Source organism: Ranitomeya variabilis, chromosome 1 (assembly GCF_051348905.1).
Source record: "Ranitomeya variabilis isolate aRanVar5 chromosome 1, aRanVar5.hap1, whole genome shotgun sequence".
Classification (NCBI taxonomy): Eukaryota; Metazoa; Chordata; class Amphibia; order Anura; family Dendrobatidae; genus Ranitomeya; species Ranitomeya variabilis.
In genome coordinates, this window is record NC_135232.1 from 353351496 (window position 1) to 353371495 (window position 20000).

General features: G+C 43.1%; 1 protein-coding gene across 2 annotated transcripts in view; it reads left to right on the forward strand.

Moving 5' to 3' along the window:
• The window catches only part of LOC143794014 (kelch domain-containing protein 3-like), a 170782-nt gene that overhangs the window by 81992 nt on the left and 68790 nt on the right, over positions 1-20000 (forward strand). For both annotated transcript variants that reach the window (XR_013220380.1, XM_077280931.1), the window contains exons 11-12: positions 9640-9721; positions 17430-17515. Coding sequence is in view for 1 of the 2 variants with exons in the window: in XM_077280931.1 (XP_077137046.1) it covers positions 9640-9721; positions 17430-17515 (168 nt within the window). In the remaining variant the exon portion in view is untranslated. The remainder of the gene's footprint in view (positions 1-9639; positions 9722-17429; positions 17516-20000) is intronic.

Here is a 20000-nt window from a genome sequence, read left to right on the forward strand (position 1 = left end):
CTGTTGGTCTCTTGCTGCCGTTGCTCCTGCTGGCTCTGCCGTTGCTCCTGCTGTGTCTGCAACTGGACCAAGTGTTTCAGCAGTTCCTCCATTTTCCCCGGCTGGCTTACAACAGACTTGACCCAGGACATTCAATAACAGACTTTTCGTCTCTGCTGGGAACGCTGCCCGCACGTCTACCACCAATTGTAGGGATTTCACTCACTCAGGTGCGATGGCTGACACTCAGGAGGCACGTTTCTTTAAAAGTTCTCAGGGTTTATTACCTCATAAACCACATGGAAAGATAACAGCAAATAAACAGCCTTTAGTTCAGGAAAAGAAAAACAACGTGTCCAGTCCTTCAGGCTCCCTCAGCCTCTGTGCTGCTCCGCACAGAGTGCTCTGCAGACAACTGCCCTGTCTGCTTCCAAGAACATCCACTGGAGGCTAGCAGCTCCACACATCTCCCCTGTGTTAAGCATTAGCCTGTCTAATATAGAGCTAACCACACCCAGTAACCCATCACATGATTAGCCATGTGGTCTGACATCACCACAGGTCCTGGAACACACATATATACATGGTTATATACAACAAAGAAATACTCCGGGCTACATTACAGCAACAAGGCACTTATATGGCACATACCTCCCGTCGACTACACACCCTTTAGCCATGCTACTATATATATATATATATATATATATATATATATATATATATATATATGTGTGTGTGTGTATATGTGTGTGTGTGCTTTGAAGAATATTCCCTTTGAAAACTATGTGTAAATGACAGAGAATTGCTCTATGTAACGGCTCATGTTAAAATCACATTGTAATCAGATAACAATCGCACTGCTCTAGAATGTAAATTGGATGCTAGGTGTTAAAAATCGGATTGTACTCGCATGAAATACGCATGACTCTTGCAGGAACAAAATCAGACCGATTTTAAAATCGTTAGTGTGACTCCAACAATAGGGTATGTGTGCACATTGAATATTTGCTTGCAGAATTCTGTGCAAGGTTTCTGCATTTCTTGGCAGCAAAAACAAAAGTTTTTACGCTTTTTGCTGTGTTATTGACGCAGTTTTGCATGCCTTTTTGCATGTGTTTTTTGTATGTGTTATTGTACAGTAATGAAGGCTTTTTTAGCTAAATAAATATATTTAAAAAAAAAAGTATTGTGACATAATTTCTTGGTTCAACACCTTCTTTTTCATTCTGATGCAGTACCATCAGGGTAATGAAATTAGGGCTTCGTGTCAGCAGCTGTCATTGCTACCAAGCCCTAGATGTAGTAATGAAAAGGTGTCAGCCAGACACCCTCATTACTAAACCAGTAAGTAAATGTGCACATGCGCACACACACTGTAACCAGCTTATGTAGGAGCGTTACCATATTTAACGCGTTACCATATTTAACGCTACATAGGCTGTAGCCAAGCAACAACTGCTAATTTTTGCCAAAAGATGAGAAAAAAAGACTGTTAATATTCTTTGAAGGAGCCAATAGAGGTTCTCAGGCTATTAATATCAGCTCACAGCTGTTTGCTGTAAGATGCCCCATTACTAACCCCATAGTGATATTATAAAAAAACACACACACCCAGAATAAAGTCCTTTAATTGAAATAATGACACTGACTCCTTTATTGAATCTAAATTAAACCATACTCGCCGAATACCTAATCCACTGAAGCCAACGTCTCCTGTAACAAAAATAAAATTATAAATCACAATATTTCTCACCTGTCCACTGAGATGATCTTGATGACCTTGAGACCAGTCACTGATGTGACTGCTCTCAAAGACAGCTGGCTACACACTGACACAGGAAGTAATCGCTACATCAATAGCACTGAGCTGCGGTGAGAAAGTTCACCAGAGTTCATCAGCTGACCAGCTACGGTGATCTCACTTACGGCACCACTTTGCATGAGAAAGTTCACCGGAGTTCATCAGCTGATCAGCTCCAGTGATCTCCCTTATGGCAGCTCAGTGATACACTGTGGGAGCAATGATACTCTTGTCAGTGCATCGCCTGTGTCCGGATAGATGCGTGAGATCTCCGTGGGACACTCGGGATTATGTGGACTATGGCGGACAGGTGAGTATATTGTAGTTTATTATTTTTTATTTTGTTTTATAGGAGACATGGGCATCTGGGATTGGGCATTAAGGTGAGTATAATGTCTAAGCTTTTTACCGCAGGTCACTGCATCTGACAATGTGACCCCGCAGTGCTTTGACAATGGTAATGATCTACCGGCGGTAACATTACCACCGATCAAAATCGCTACGTCGGTGTTTGCTACGTTGTCACACAGCGTGGGAAACTCTGGCGTTTGTGCTGTGTTTGGCGTTCGGCTATATTCGGCAGTTAAATTGATGATTAAATTGCCTAATATTGTAAATTTGGCGATCGTGATCTGAACCGAATATTAACATATTCGCTCATCTCTAGATTTCAGCCTCTTGAGTTCATCTTTCTGCTGAAATATGTCCCCCTCATAATTTGGTACCATTTGATTGCCTCACACTGATATGTGATCTTTGTAAAAGTTCACTCGGTGATGTAGCCTTTCCCTTTTTTTGTCATTTTGTTGCCAGGGAAAGAAGTGTACAGCAAAGTCTAAGCACAAGGAGTGTGCACTCTGCAGAAATCTATTGCCTGTCTCCTACCAGAATGAACTTCGCCAGACTTGTATAGAGCAGACAGTAGTGGAGGAGACCCCTAGCTTTGCCAACCTAAGATCAATCATCAGGGCGGAAGTTAGAGAGTTCCTTAAATCCTTTTCACAGGAAGAGGTCCATAAGGGGAAGAAGAAGAAAAGGGCTAGGTCCCTGGTGTCGGCTGTGTCTAGTGTTTCAGATAAGGATGATGACTCCTTCGAATCTTCCTCATCAGCTTCCTCCTCTTCAGACAATAGCACAGCTTATCTCTTTTTCACTATAGAATGGATGGAAAAACTTGTAAAGTCAGTTAGGAGGATCATTACAGGGATAGTCGAGTCCAAGACTCAAAAATCGGTTCAGTACATTATGTTTGCAGGCTTGCACCAAAAGAGGTGTAAGTCATTTCCTTTAAATGAAAAGATCTGCGCCTTGATAGGGAATGGAAAAAACCTGAAAAGAGAGGCTCCCTTTCCGCATCATTTAAGAGGAGATATCCTTTTGATGAGCCTTCCTTGTCAAGCTGGCACAAAGCCCCAAAACCAGATGCGACTGTAGCAAAGGCTTCTAGAAGAACCTCTTTCCACTTTGAGGACATGAGGAATTTAAAAGACCCCTTAATAAGAAAGTAGATACCTTCCTTAAAGGTACATGGGAAATGTCAGTGGGAGCCCTAAAACCAAGCAGTGGTTGCTGCATGTACAGCCAGATCCTTAATGATCTGGTTGGATCTTCTGGAAACCCAATTGAAAGATAAAACATCTACAGACACCATCCTCACCACTGTCCCACTTATGTGAGGGGCTGCAGCCTTTCTGCTGGACCCTTCAGCGGACTCGTTTGTTCGTTTAACGCTGAGATCTGCAGCCCGTTTAAACACGTACTCTAGGGCCTTATGGTTGAAATGCTGGCCAGGGGATATCGAGGCCAGGACAAAGCTGTGTACCATTCTGTGTAAGGGGGAATACCTGTTTGGCCCAGCTTTGGATGAACTTTTGGTATAGGCTGGCGATGCTAAGAAGATATTTCATAGCTTATCCATCCTATTTAACAAGCGATCCTTCAAGAAAAAGAAGGTTCAACCTAAGGAAACCCTCCAGAGATCAGGACAAATGGTAAGACCGGAAGACGAAAGGTGAGGTTTCATGTTCGGAACCTCCTTTCAGGATTCCAAAAAAACGGGCCAATAACTTCCAGCCCAGGTGGAGGAAGGGGGTGGGGGGCTTTTGTCCTTCTTTCTGGCCTGGGAAGAATTATCAGGAGTAATTGGGTTCTTGGCCTGATAGAATCCTGACTAAAGATGCAGCTCCACTCAATCCTGCAAAAAAGGTTCATGGTAACTCTCTCTCGGTCTTCAATAGCAGAACAACAGGCCTTAGATGCGGAAGTCTCAAAGCTGGTGCAGAAAGCTGTCCTATTGGAGGATCTCTTGTTAGAAAGAGAAAAGAGGTTTTACTCTCCTCTCTTTCTAATTAAGAAACCAAACAGCTCCTTTAGGACAAAACTAGATTTGAAGGGCCTGAATAAATTCCTAAGAATCCTTCAAGATGGGATCTGTAAAATCTGCAATAAAATTATTCTTCCCGGATTGCCTCATGGCAGTTTTAGATCTGAATGGACATTACCATGTGTCCATACTTGTAGAACACCAACAGTGCCTCAGAGGTGTGGTAGCTATTGATGGAATTGTCAGACACTTCCAGTTTAGTGGCCTCCCATTTGGCCTCACTATTGCCCCTTGTGTGGGAAAAGAATATATTGATTATCCTGTATTTGGATGATTTAGTAGTAGGCAATTTGGCCCAGCATTGCACTATCCAGCTAGAAGGAGTAATGTCCACTTTAGAATGCTTAGGTTGCCTGTTCAACCTTAAAAAAAAATCAAGGTTAGCGCTCTTAAAAGTACAGGAATTTCTGGGGCTTCTGCCTGACAGTAGAATAGAAAACCTCCAACGCCAGGTGTTAAGGGCCCTGAAGTTCCACGCCATGTCTCTTAAAGTGCTATGTCCCTTCTGGGTTCTCTGACATCTTCAGCATCCTGGCAGTCCTGTGTGCCCAATTCCATACTAGAGTCTTAAGGTACCTTCACACTGAACAACTTTCCAACGAGAACGACAATGACGTTGCAGCGTTCTGGATAGCGATATCGTTGTGTTTGACACGCAGCAGCGATCTGGATCCCGCTGTGATATCGCTGGTTGGAGCTAGATGGCCAGCACCTTATTTCGTCGCTGATCACCCGCTGTCATCGCTGGATCGGTGTGTGTGACACCGATCCAGCGATGTGTTCACTTGTAACCAGGGTAAATATCGGGTTACTAAGCGCAGGACCGCGCTTAGTAACCCGATATTTACCCTGGTTACTATTGTAAAAAAAAAACACTACATACTCACCTTCTGATGTCTGTCACGTCCCCCGGCGTCCACAGGGTTACGCGCTGCTGCCGAGAGCTTCCTGCACTGACTGAATGTGTCACATTCAGTGCAGAGAAGCCGCCAGCGGGGGACGTGACAGACATCAGAAGGTGAGTATGTAGTGTTTTTTTTTTACTTTTACAATGGTAACCAGGGTAAATATCGGGTTACTAAGCGCGGCTCTGCGCTTAGTAACCCGATGTTTACCCTGGTTACCCGGGTGCTGCAGGGGGACTTCGGCATCGTTGAAGACAGTTTCAACGATGCCGAAGTCGTTCCCCTGATCGTTGGTCGCTGGAGAGAGCTGTCTGTGTGACAGCTCCCCAGCGACCACACAACGACTTACCAACGATCGCATCGCTGGTCGTGATCATTGGTAAGTCGTTTAGTGTAACGGTACCTTTACAATGACATGTGTTAAGAAACAATATTTCCCTTAGACGGCACCTGGAAGAAAGGCTGACGCTATCTCCGTCATCAAAGCAGTCCCTCCCTTAGTGTCTGGATATCACTAATCTGTGCAGGGGATTCCCTGGATGAATGAAATTTCACAAGTAGTCACCAAGAATGCTAGCCCCAGGGTTTAGGGGGCTCATCTAGAAATCTTACTAATCCAAGGGATTTGGTCATAGGACAAGATAGTTTTTCCATCAAACGAAGTAATTTCTTGCAGTTGAGTTAGTAGTAAGAAGACTCCTTGTGTCCCTACAGGGTCATCATATCCGGATCATCTTCGACAATCAGGTGACAGTGGCCTACATAAGCCACAAGGGGGGAACTCGATCCAGACCCTTAATGGAGGTGACAAATCGCTTGTTCCAACTAGTGGAAAGTCATCTCCTGTCTTTGTCAGCTCTTCACATAAGAGGAAAAGAGAACATCAGAGCACTCTTTTTAAGCCACAATCAACTAAAGCAAGGAGAGTGGGAGTTAGATCAGTCCATCTTCAGCCAGATAGTGCAGGTGCGGCTGTCCGGATATAGACCTTTTTGCCATCAGGTTGAACTTTAGAGTAAAAAAAAATATGTTCTCTGAATCTCTCTCCCAATCTTGCCTCCACCCTACTTCAAAGTAGGAAGGTATCCACAACCAGAATCTTTGCCACAACATGGAGAAAATATTTAACTGCCCCAGGATCAAAAATTGAGGATGATGCTCCAGTGGGTCGTGTTCTGGATTTTCTACAGAAAGGCATCAAACTAGGCCTATCCACCAGCACCAAAAAAGTCCAGCTGTCAGCTCTGGGAGCCCTGTATAACTGTGATCTAGAATGGCATTACTGAGTATATAGCTTTATTGGGGCTTCATCTAGATCCAGGCAAATCTTAAAAGAATGAGTAGTGCTGTGGGATTTAAACTTAGTCTTAGCAGCCATAACAGAGTTACAATTCAAGCCCATTGATTTAGCACCTGTCAAAGATCTTTCCCTTAAAACAGCCCTTCTGGTAGCCTTAACATCTGCCCGAAGGCTAGAGTTCCACCATTCACTCAGTTTCTGCAAACAGGGTAACTTTAAAACCTTTAATACAGAAAAATAGAGGCCACAGTATTTACCTGCCCAGATCTCAGAACTAATGCACTCTCAGAATGCGGAAAACCCATGTAGTGAAGATGGCGGCAATACAGGTGCAAAATACTGATGAGACAACTACTCACATTACAGGAGATAGTTCTTCCTTCTTTCTGCTCTAGCCCAAAGAATCAGAAGGAAGAAAAGTTTAATAATCTAGATGTTAGAAGATGCCTATTGAAGTACCTGTCTGTTACTGACTCCTGGAAGAGGGATAGTTCTTTGTTCGTGTCCTTTCAGGGACCCAGGAAGTGGTTAAAGCTTCAAAACGCACAATAGCTAAGTGGATTAGAGAGGCTATTTCTTTAGCACATTCTGCAAGTGGTGAAGTAGTTCCAGAAGGTCTGAATGCTCACTCTACAAGGGTCATGGCAACCTTCAGGGCAGAGAGATCAGACGCCTCAATCGTGCAATCTCAATCTAAACGGCAGGAACCTGGTCTTCTCCTTCGACTTTCTATAAGCATTATAGGCTGGAAATGGGTTCCTCTTCTGACCTCACCTTTGAAAGAAGGATGCTCCAGGCTGTGGTCCTTCCCTAAATTCTTACTTTTCTCTGTAATTCTCTTGTGGTGCTGTCATGAGTGATCAATAAAGTCTTAGTTACTTACTGGTAACAGGATTTTTCGGAACCAATCACAGCACCCTTATTTTCCCTCCTGTCACATATGGGTGAGCACTTTTTTCACTAGTGTATAAGTTCACATTTTTTATTGTGATTTGTGGTGCTGGGAAAATTTGTGTTTTTGCGATAACCATTGGAGGTCCTCACATGGTTTGTAATCCAACTGATTCATGGGAGAGTTGCTGCCCTTTTATGTTGGTTTCCCGTCTTTGAAGACTGGATCCCCTCTCTTGTGGTGCTGTCATGGGGTCCAAAAAATCCTGTAATCAGTAAGTAACTAAGACTTTTTGGACTATAAGACCTACTTTTTTAACCAAAACTTTGGGAGGAAAGAGGGGGGTGCATCTTTTAATCCGAATGTAAGTTGCTGGGGGGCTGCGGCAGTGAAGCGGGGTCACAGGAGACAGGAATAGGGTTGCCGCTGCAGGATACCGGTAGTTGCAGGAGTGGGGCGATGCTGTATCAGCTCAATGACAAGGCAAGATCACAATCTGCATGTGTGCCATCTCCGGCGTCATTTTACTGGAGACTGCCAGGAGATCAATGTGGGCAGCGAGGACTCTGCTCCAGGCCTGCATGGCCAGAACACCCCCACTTCCTAGCCCAGGGCCTGCAGCATTGCCCCACTCTTGCTGTTAAATGACGTAAATGTGACCCTGCTCCTGCGACCCCGCTCCACCATTGCCCTTACCCCCCGCAAATTCCACCATTTGCTAGTTGAGCCGAACAGACTGGAACTGAAAGATGGGGACAGTATTCCTGTAGGGAAGAGTTTGAAAGTGATGCCAGGTGAAAGCTGTGGTGGTGTTGTCATATATAAAACGTCATGATGGTGAACCGGGAACTCAGTTGGCGCCAAGACTTGAGAATTGGAGGGCGCATAAGCAGAGTAAAGAGCTTGCTCCCCCAAAATAGTCACTTAAGAGTGACTAGGTATCAGAGTGGGCTAGACATTGTTGGTCAAGCACCAAAGTCCAGACTTTACCAATCAAGACCCCATGCCCAGACTTCGCCGGTCAAGACCCAACATCCAGACTTTGCCACTAAGACCCAATATCCATACTCCGCCAGGCAACGGACGCTATTCTTTGAATGGCATGGAACGTCCATCGTTCGGGTTGAATTGTGCCATTACTTCCAACAATGACGTCACGGACAGGGTGTGAGTGGAGCCATGCTTTAGGGAACAAAGGTGGTCAGTGTGAGGAACACACTGGGTAATAAGTAACTCAGATATCAGGGACTTGCGGCCTTAACACCCATTATGGCCATTGTAACAAACAGAGGTGGCAATGGAAGTGTACAACACTGATGGACCTATTACGGGGAGTGAAGTCTGTTCAGTTGAGATATACAGGCCCTATTACTCATTCAGCTGCTAGATATTAAGCATAGTGTATATAAATAGTGTCGAATAGGATATATAATTTAATGTAGTAAGTGTCATAACATACTATATAACTCTTCTTGTTGTTACTTATCATATCTTGTGTACTTGCATATATTTGTGTACATGTAACTAGATTTTGTTTCTATGTAGACAAATAAATAGTGAAGGTTGAATATCACTGCTTACTCCTTGTCTGCTTTGTTGCATCAAAGTAACCAATTACTGTCCAATTTTGTATTGGATGGCACACGGACACACTTATTCATTAACATGATGGATCCAAGAGTTAGATCCATGTACCTCAGGGCATATTCTATCCAGATCTGATTTTGAGGATAAAAAAAAAAATCAGACAGTCCACAGCACTTCACACGTGTGAGTGCGGGCCATTTCCAGACAAATTGACTTGTCAAGTCATCCATTCAATGTGATGTCTTGTTTTGTGACTTTTTATTTCTGAAAAAGAAATATGTATTTCATTCAATCTTGAATAAAGCAACAACTCCCAACATCTTATTCAGTGGGCAGATGCATAGATCTGTGGAGCTTTCTGCAGTGTATATACTGTAGCTGCCGAATGATGTAGCCGTAGGCTTCCTGTTTGTCTGTACACGATCACGTCTACACAGCCAGAAAGCTGGCGGATATTGTAATTGTAAGTGTAGGGGTAACCCATGTGTTCTCTATATTTCCTTGCCAATCAACCACTCGCCTTCTATTAAAAAGGCATTCTCTTTATGTGATGGCATATTGCTAGGGCCATCCAAGTTCCGGCATCCCACCCAAATGCACTGCTTCAGCGCAGTACTCCCTTCAGTTTTTCCCATGCATAATAGCACTACCACTCATCCAGACAGGGAAGATGACTGGGAACAATGCTGGAAAGAGGAAAAACTGTGAAGGGATCACAGCACAGATGGAGTAATTGAATCCATACTTTCATATGACATTTTGTTCTTTTTTGTATTGTTCCATTGACAGGACATCTACTTGCTTGGAGGCATTGAAGAAACTGAATCTGAAATTAAAATGTTGAAATGTGATGTAATGAAGCTAAGTCTTGGTAAGTGAAGTAAAATGTAATTGCATTATATTAATTTAAAGTATTTACCTGCAGATATAGTGTAATCTGCAAGTTTAAAGCATTTTAAATATGTTGGAAAATAATTGGAAAAGCGGCTGCAGGGAAAAAATTATATTATATTTTCCCTGCAGCCACTCATTATTCAGTGAGAGCACTATATTCACTTCCCCTGCACCTTATTTGACATCCTGCTCTGCAGTTTGTGCACGAAGTGGTATGTCAGTCAAGGAGCAGGGGGAGCGATTATACTGCGCTCACTGTCTATAGAGCATTGACTTTAAAATCTCCCTACACCGCCCTGATAACAGGAAGTGAGCAGCTGCAGGGAGAATATAACTTCATTTTCATCCTGTAGCCTCTCTTTCAATTGTACACCTGCACAGGTTTGTAATGCTATTTATCTGCCGATTAACATTATAACTGCAGGTAAATACTGTTTGTTTTTGCTAAGCAATTCCCTTTGAATCTTCCAAAGCTCTGAGAATCGCAATTACATGTTACACATGATATCTCTATAGCTATCTATATTAATCACTTGTGGCTATGAACATTATAACCGTCATGTCTATTAGCCTACTTCTAATCAGAAAACTAGTGAAATAAGAACATAAAAAAAAACACTGTGTGCTCGACAACAGTTATTTCCCAGATCTACGGTGGATATAGATCTCACGGAGTTTTTTAAGAGCTGTCATCAGGGAAATGATATATAATTAAGTTTATCTCTGACTGAGCGAGCGATGCTTGAGTTGTTTACTTCAAACAAGACGATGATGCTGAAACCCATCTGTACTGTACTATGAATTGTCAATACTTTACCTCTACATATCATTGTACGAGTGCTCCAAATACTTAAAGAGGTTGTCCACTACTTTTTCATTGATGACCTATTGACCTATCCTTGGGACAGATCATCATTGTCTGATCCGGTGGGGTCCGACACCCGGCACCCCATGCCGATCAGCTGTCCTCAGTGTTGGCAGCAGCTGGCATGAAATGCTCGATTGTGGAGCTGCTCCATCTTCTGGTTATGGCCGTGGCAGTGTCCACACTAAGAGCGTCCGATGGTCAGGGATGCCTGGTGTCAGACCCCGACTTATCAGAAAATGATGACCTATTCTGAGGATAGGTCATCAATGATAAAGTTTTAGATAACCTCTTTAAAAATGCACAGATTATTAGGTTCTGGGACACACATCTAGTTATTCATTCTGAATTACTGTATGGTGACTGTGGCATGAGGTATATTGTAATTGTCTGGAATGGTTTCGATTGATTACAGTGTTCAATGAGGCAATTTGTTTGAGTTACCGGTATATTTTAAAATATCGAGATCTGAAAGGTGTCCTCAAAGAAACTAACAGGGTTCTTCACTACTATTAGGGCTCATTCACAAGTCAAATTATGAGAAAAATGGATCAATTATTCTTATCAGAGATAGATCAGAGTGTGGCCCGAGTGTCAAACTGTTTTTCTCACACGTGAAGTCATTTAAAGAGAAAGTTTCTCTAACGTTTTCATTCTGACAGTCCATGAATATCAGACGTTTCTCAGATGTCAGCCGTGTGCAGTCCGATTTTTTTCATGTACCCATTGACTTGTATTAGCAATTTTGATCCAACAATAAGATCAAAATTGGAAATGTCTCCGCGATTTTCCACAGATTGAAAACTCCCATGTGAATGGCCCCATAGACTACAACATGTACTAGTGTTATCCGTGAAAAACTCTGATAGTACTCGTACATGAAAATTGGACGTGTAAATGAGCCTTTGTATTGATTACCTCTTGTTAGTGTACTGTAGGTCATCAATATCAGATCTGTGGATGTCTGACACCCAGGAGTGCCACCAATCAGCTGTCAATAGCCACTGAATGTAAACGGTGTACGGAACAGAACATCACCGCTCCGTCACAATGTTTACGGCTGATTTTCAGTACCTGGGAGGTGGCACTGAACAGTTTGTTGGATGCGGTAGTGTTTCTGTGCAGCTCTCTGAACTGTAATTTGGGGGCTGAATAACGCTAATTTTTTTAAACAAAAAATAAATTCCAATATGATATAAATCCTTTTTGTTATAAAATGAAAAGTTATGTTACAGTCTAGTACACTATGTAATATAATTTTTCAACCTTTTAAGATGTCTGCTTGCTGTCAGTAAAAAGGACAATTCATTGCTTACCCCCAGAGGCTCAAAGGCAACCATAATCCTGTCCAATTGACACAGTGCACGGTCCAACACAGTGCATCAGGTGTGTCCTTTGTAATGGGCGTTGCGTCTCTATTTTTTAATCGGGGCAGTTTTCAGCATCTGAATGTGATTTTCCTATTCATGAACATCAAACATTAATCATAAAATGGTGAGAAGCTAAATAAGTTGAAGGATTGTTCATCAATATCAGATTGATGGGGGGTCAACAAAAGGCAGCACCACTCAGCAGCAGTTTGTAGCATCAGATGGAGCTACTTAGGCTGGAGTCACACTTGCCGTATAAAAAAAATCAGTCCAATTTTGACGGCCGAGAATGGCACAAATGTTCCCGAACAGTGATCCGTATGTAATGTGTGCAATGCGAGGATGTGATTTCCACGCATCTAGTAACAGTGTGACATCCCTATGGCATCCGTATGCAATGCGATTTTAACATAAGCTTTTACATACAGCAGTTCTCTCTATGTAAAAGCTCATGTTAAAATCGCGTTACATACGGATGTCACACTGATGTGCGAGTTTTTCTCGCATGCATTGGCGAGTCTCAGCCGATACACGGTGCAAATCGCAGCATGCTGTAATTTCACTTGCACGCATAATACGGCCGAGAAAAAAACGAATGATGTGAGCTTCCCATAGATGAACATTGATCCGAGTGCTATGCGATTTTTTTCTCGCATAGCACTCGTCCGTATTCCTCTCTAGTGTGACTCCGGCCTCACGGGAAGGAACGGCACAGCAATGTACGCTGAGTAGCGGCCATTCAGAGCTGGACTACTGGGGGACGGCCATTGCACAGTGTACAGAGCTGTGCGGCTCCAGTTTTGTGCTGTTCTACCGCTACAACAGCCTTTCACATGTTAGACCCCCATTGATCTGGAGTTGATGACTTATCCTAAGTAGTTTACAACCCCTTTAATGACTCTTACAGATGCCAAGGCTCTCTGGGGAAATATACAAAGCAGACACAAAAACTGGAGCAGTGATCTTCACTAAATATATTGCACTCGACATTTTGTAGAGTATTTTGCTTTGTAGCTATTGACAATTACTCCCTTTCCTTTCACTACTTTTTATGAACCTCGTTATCCTTACCTTTGTTTTATTCACTTATTGAAAAGTTACTAATTAGTATGAATTGTGGAAATATATGAATTATATATAATGCACAATATCAGAGAAGAGAAGTACCTTATGATGAGGACTTTTAATATATTCATTCTAGCAGAAATACATTAACTATTCATGAGTGCGTCTGACATACACGAGACTCTACACATGGCGCTAATCTGTTTTAGTCCTATTTAAACCCTAAAGAATAGTTTGACTCCATTGACACTTTCATGTGAATGGAAACGCTGTTATATAGAAGGCACAGTAGAATTATACTGTGCTAAATAATGCACGTGCTATTGGGTTAGACATAGAAACAGCACCATTATTCTTATTTAATTTCCATTCGTGTAGTTATGTCATCTGATCATACGCACCCCATCTGCAGCCAGAACATTCATCACCTGTTTATGTAAGGTCTGTATTTGGCAGCCACAAATATAAATGTCTGCCTTCCTACAAACTAAATGCAGACTTAGCGGCAACTGCCTCAGCAGACTACCCTGGTTCTCCATCTCCTACTTTGTGAGGATAGTTGGAACGTTTCCCTTCTCCACAATAAGGCCTCATTCAGATGTCCATTCTTCATGCGCGTGCTCTAGCCTTGCTTTTCACAGACAGAATGGGGCTGTTCACATGTCTAGGTTTTTCTGCATGAGTCTGTAAAGAAATCATTCAGTCTATTGATCCGTTACAATCATGGACATCAGAGGTCATCAGTGTACAATCTGTCTGCTGTCCGTGATTAACATTATAATGTATAGAAGCTTTGTAATGGAATTATTTCATTATGCTTAAAAATCATTGATGGTAAACTGACACACTGACCAAATGCTGATGAAAATCGGATCTAAAACACTGATGACACTTGTACAATTGTTTTGGGGTACGTGAGAAATCACGGAGGTCAGAATGAGTCCTTATAGTATAAGTTAGATGCGCTTTCCCTTGTTTAGAAAAATATAAATTCTTTCATCCAAGAGCAGTGCCACACCTTTCCACGTTTGGTATTGCAGTCCTGCTCCATAGAACGAGTAGAGTTGAGTTGAGATATCAGGTGCAAACCATGGGGAAGTTTTTTAGCTCCTTTCCAACCCTTTAACCCCTTCACAACATGCGCCGAACATGTACAGCGCATGTCGTGTCTCTCCCTTTAATGTGGGCTCTAGCGCTGAGCTCACAACTTTCCCAGCACATGTCAGCTGTTTCGAACAGCTGACATGTGCCCCTAACAGCTACGGGTGGACTCGCAATCCACCCGCGGCTGTTAACCCGTTAAATGCCGCTGTCAATCTCGGACAGTGGAATTTAATGTGATTGTGCCAGAAGTGCGTCACTAATTCTGCCAATGAGCGCCCATGTCATATGACCACGGGTCCCCGATGGGCTGGCATCGCACTTGGGGTCTGCAGCAGAGCCCTGTGGTTGTCATTGCTGGATTGCTATGAGTGCCGCCCTGTCGTCAGCGCTCATGGCAAGTGTGCATTTCTGCTACACATAGGCGATCAGATCATCACCTGTCTGTAGCAGAGGCCATAAGATTATCGCAGCTTTTAGTCTCTCATGGAGGCTATTGAAGCAAGTGAAAAGAAAAAAAATGTTTTTATAAATATTAAAAAAATATAAAAGTTCAAATCACTCCCCCATTCACCCCATTAAAAATAAAACAATTTAAGAAAAATAAAAAATACACATATTTGGTATTGCTGTGTTCAGAATCGATCAATAAAAAAAAATTTATACAATTGGTAAACGGAGTAGTGAAAAAAAAGTAAAAACGCTAGATTTACGTTTTTTTTGGTCACCACAACATTGCATTAAAATGCAATAACGAATGATCAAAAGATTGTATCCATGCCAAAATGATATCATTAAAAACATTAGCTTGGCATGCAAAAAATAAGACTGCACCTGGCCTCAGATCCCAAAAAAAAGGAGATGCTACGGGTCTCAGAAAATGACACTTTTTTTTTTTTTACAAATTTGGGATATTTTTTTTTCACCATTTAAATAAAAACAACATATGCATTTTTTTTTATCAGCGAGTTTGTAATAATCTGGAGAATCATAATGGCAGATCAGTTTTAGCATTTGGTGAATGTAGTAAAAAAAAATTAAAAAATCTGTTGTGGATTTGGACTTTTTTTGCAATTTCACCGCACTTGGAATTTTTTTCCCGTTTTCAAGTACATGATATGGTAAAACCAATGGGGTCGTTTAAAAGTGAAACTTGTCCCGCAAAAAACAAGCCCTCACATGGCCATAATGTGAAGAAGGTGAGCGAAAAACAGAAACGCAAAAACTAAAAAGTGCTGTGGCTTGAAGGGGTTAACACAATGTGCACACTGAGCCTTTTTGCCACATAAGTGGCCTCATAGCTTTGGCTAAATCAGTATTTGTCATGTGCAGGTTTTTGCAGTGGATTTCATCATTAATTTCACCCATTACATTGCAATGGTTTTATCATCACTGTTCCTGGAAGATAGAAGTTATAGTTTTCCAATCATGGATATTTCCTCATAAGCCTGCACTCAGGGCCCTCATTCCGCTTGGTATCTGTTGTTTATGTGATTTTTGTTATTCTTTAATGTCTTTTATTGTCAGTACAAGTCCCCTATAAAATGTAAAGTGCTGCGGAATATGTTGGCGATATAGAAATAACATTATTATTAATATTATTATTATTATTATTATTATTATTATTAAAGCTGTACCTTTATTGTAGAATTTGTGTCTGTAGATACAACCACATAAACCATCTGCAGCCATATACTATGTTTGAAAATAATATTGTGCAGAGATCGACAATACTTAGGTGTTTAGCTGGTCTCTGTGTCGCACGTCACATTGTATCTTTCCTTGCAATGAATATGTAGCCACATTGCAATGAATGGAGGGATCCAAGGCCCCATTGTCCTAGAGATCGGAGGGGTGACATATTTTTACCAAAGACATCTTCATTTTAGTTAGTATTATGCAATGTCAGCTTGACTCATTCAGGTACTTTCTCTAAGGCCTCATTCAGATGTCAGTTTTTCATGTACGTAATCTGTTTTTCGCAGATAGCACACATACCCATTACAGTCTATGTTGATATTCACATGTCTGTGGTTTTTGTGCAGAACATGTCTTCTCAATACACTTATACAAGACTATAAGTCTGTGAAAATCACAGACAGCACACAGATAACATCATTGTGCAATCCATGGGCTGTCGTCTGTAGGCCATGTTCACACATTCAATATTTGGTCAGTATTTGACACCAGTATTTGTAAACCAATATCATGAGTGGAACAGTCAGGTCATGTGCACACGTTGCGGTTTTTACCACGGAACCGCAGCGATTTTGATGCTGCGGGTCCATAGCAGTTTCCATTGCGTTTACAGTAAACATGTAAACCAATGGGAAACCGCAAACCGCTGTGCACATGCTGCGGAAAAACCACGCAGAAACGCAGCGGTTTACAACCCGCAGCATGTCACTTCTTTGTGCAGAATCGCAGCGATTCTGCACACATAGAAATGCATTGATCCGCTTACTTCCTGCATAGGGCTGTGCCCACGATGCGGGAAGTAAGCGGATAATGTGCGGGTGGTACCCGGGGTGGAGGAGAGGAGACTCTCCTCCAGGCCCTGGGAACCATATTTGTGGTAAAAAAAAAAGAATTAAAATAAAAAATAATGCTATACTCACCTCTCAGCGCTGCACGCGGCCGTCCGGTCTCAGGTTTGCTGTGCGAGCAGGACCTGCGGTGACGTCGCGGTCACATGACCGTGACGTCACGAAGGTCCTTCCCGCACAGCATCTTTGGAAGCGGACCGCCGCGTGCAGCGCCGAGGAGATTGGGACGTCAGAGGGTGAGTATAACCATTTTTTTTTTAATTTTTAACATTACTATTGATGCTGCATATGCAGCATCAATAGTAAAACCAAAACCCGCAGCGGAAACCGCAAGACAAAACGTGATAAATCTGCAGGGATAACCGCAGCGGTTTTGCCCTGCAGATTTATCAAATCCGCTGCGGGAGAACCCGCAGGGAGCCGAACCTACATGTGCACATGGCCTCAGAGGAAAAGTATAATAGAAACACGTCACCACTTCTGCATTATCACCCACTCCTGGTTTTGGCTTACAAATACTGATGTAAAATACTGAGCATGTGAACATGGCCTTAGAATTGGAATTAGTAGAAGAGTTGTAATTTTATTCTCATACGAGAAAATCACAGTTGGTAAAAACTGACACATGGAGAAAACACTGATGAAAATCGGTCCGTTTTGTTTACATACAATAAAAAAACCCAGATGTATGAATTAGTCCTTATAAATATTTAACAACCTGCTTCTTGTCCTTTGCAGCAAAGATGAAATGGAAGATGCCACTTTATTTTGGCATTCCTCCGGCATGCAGATATAAGCATACATCCTTTGTTCTGCAGAGTCATGTAAGTATTGACTACATGGCCAATGTATGATGAAGTTAGGGTGCTTTCAGTAGTGTGACTCCAAATCTCAGGAGTAATAGAAAGAAAAAGTCATGAACCCTAATTTTATAAACTTTTTGTACGCTATTTATATAATTAATGAATATATCATAGCACTCCTTGGCAGAAATCAGAAAAAAACATCTGGTAACAGTTAAGCGCTTCTATGGAGATGTCAATGCTAAAAGCATAGAGGAAGTGTAACAAAGAGGTTGCTCTCTTCTTAGTATTTTTTCGGACATTCTAGTGGAAGGCCAAGCAGCTACCTATGAATATAAGATACTAGCTATTGAACCCGTTCTACGCCCCGGGTGGCGAGCATTTATATTGGTATATGGTGTCCATCCTGGTATGTGCTGCTCCATCCTGCATCCCCATCCTGTCATGTGCTCCCATCCTGCGCCCCGATCCTGTCATGTGCTGCTCCATCCTGCATCCCCATCCTGTCATGTGCTGTTCCATCCTGCGCCCCCATCCTGTCATGTGCTGCTCCATCCTGCATCCCCATTCTGTCATGTGCTCCCATCCTGCGCCCCGATCCTGTCATGTGCTGCTCCATCCTGCATCACCATCCTGTCATGTGCTGTTCCATCCTGCGCCCCCTTCCTATCATATGCTGCTCCATCCTGCGTCCCCATCCTGTCATGTGCTCCCATCCTGCGCGCTGAGTGCGGGCGGCTGTGCTGAGTGCGGGCGGCTGTGCTGAGTGCGGGCGGCTGTGCTGAGTGCGGGCGGCTGTGCGTGGCTGTGCTGAGTGCGGGCGGCTGTGCTGAGTGCGGGCGGCTGTGCGTGGCTGTGCTGAGTGCGGGCGGCTGTGCTGAGTGCGGGCGGCTGTGCTGAGTGTGGGCGGCTGTGCTGAGTGCGGGCGGCTGTGCGTGGCGGTGCTGAGTGCGGGCGGCTGTGCTGTTGTGAACTATATTTCTTGGCTCCCTCTTGTGGTCACTAGCGGTATGGCACTTGGATTGTCTTTCCCCAGGTTGGTACTCACCTGGTTCGTTAGGCCTTGGGTGTTCCTATTTAGACTTCCTGGAAGCTCAGTCTAATGCCTGGAATCGATGTAATCAGTCTATGTCTGTTTGCTCCTGTCTCCTGATTTTTGCAAGATAAGCTAAGTCCTGCTTTCTTATTTTTGTTTATTTGCATTGCTCTCATTTTTAGTCCAGCTTGTTCAAAATGTGATTCCTGATTTTGCTGGAAGCTCAAGGGGGCTGATATTCTCCCCCCACACTGTTAGTCGGTGCGGGGGTCCTTGGATATTCAGCGTGGATATTTTTGTAGGGTTTTTGCTGACCGCATAAGTCCGCTTCCTATTTTCTGCTATTAATTAGTGGGCCTCTCTTTGCTGAATCTAGTTCATTCTTACGTTTGTCTTTTCTTCTTACCTCACCGTTATTATTTGTTGGGGGCTTGTATTATAACTTTGGGGTACTTTTCTCTTGAGGCAAGTGAGGTCTTATTTTCTCTGAAAGGGTTAGTTAGTTCTCCGGCTGGTGCGAGACTGTCATGGATCCCAATGGCTAGGGATCGCACTGGACAAGCAAAATAACATAAATAACGGACGAGCTCTAGGGTGATGGAACCTGGGCTGACCGCTGCCCTACTCCTGACAAACACAACTAGAAATAGCCAGGGAGCGTGCCTACGTTGATTCTAGACACCACGCGCCAGCCTAAGAGCTAACTAGCACTGCAGAGGAAATAAAGACCTAGCTTGCCTCCAGAGGAATGAACCCCAAAAGGTATAGTTGCCCCCCACATGTATTGACGGTGAAATGAGAGGAAGGCACGCACATAGAGATGAAAATAGATTTAGCAAAATGAGGCCCGCTATAACTAGAAAGCAGAATGATACAAAAGGGGTCTGAGCGGTCAGCAAAAAACCCTAATCAAAAACCATCCTGAGATTACAAGAACCCATGTGCCAACTCATGGCACATGGGGAGAACCTCAGCCCACTAGAGCTACCAGCTAGCATAGAGTCATAATTAGCAAGCTGGACAAAAAACCAAACAACTGAAAAACAGAACTTAGCTTATCCTGAGAGATCTGGGAGCAGGTAGTCAGGAACCAAACTGAGCACATCTGAGTACATTGATAGCCGGCAAGGGAATGACAGGAAAGCCAGGTTAAATAGGAAACACCCAGCCTCTGATGGACAAGTGGAAACCAGAGACCGCAACCCACCAAAGTCACCCAGTACCAGCCGTAACCACCAGAGGGAGCCCAAAAACAGAATCCACAACAGTACCCCCCCCTTGAGGAGGGGTCACCGAACCCTCACGAGAACCCCCAGGGCGATCAGGATGAGCTCTATGGAAGGCGCGGACCAAATCAGTCGCATGAACATCAGAGGCGACCACCCAGGAATTATCCTCCTGACCATAACCCTTCCACTTAACCAAATACTGGAGTTTACGTCTGGAAACATGAGAATCCAAGATCTTCTC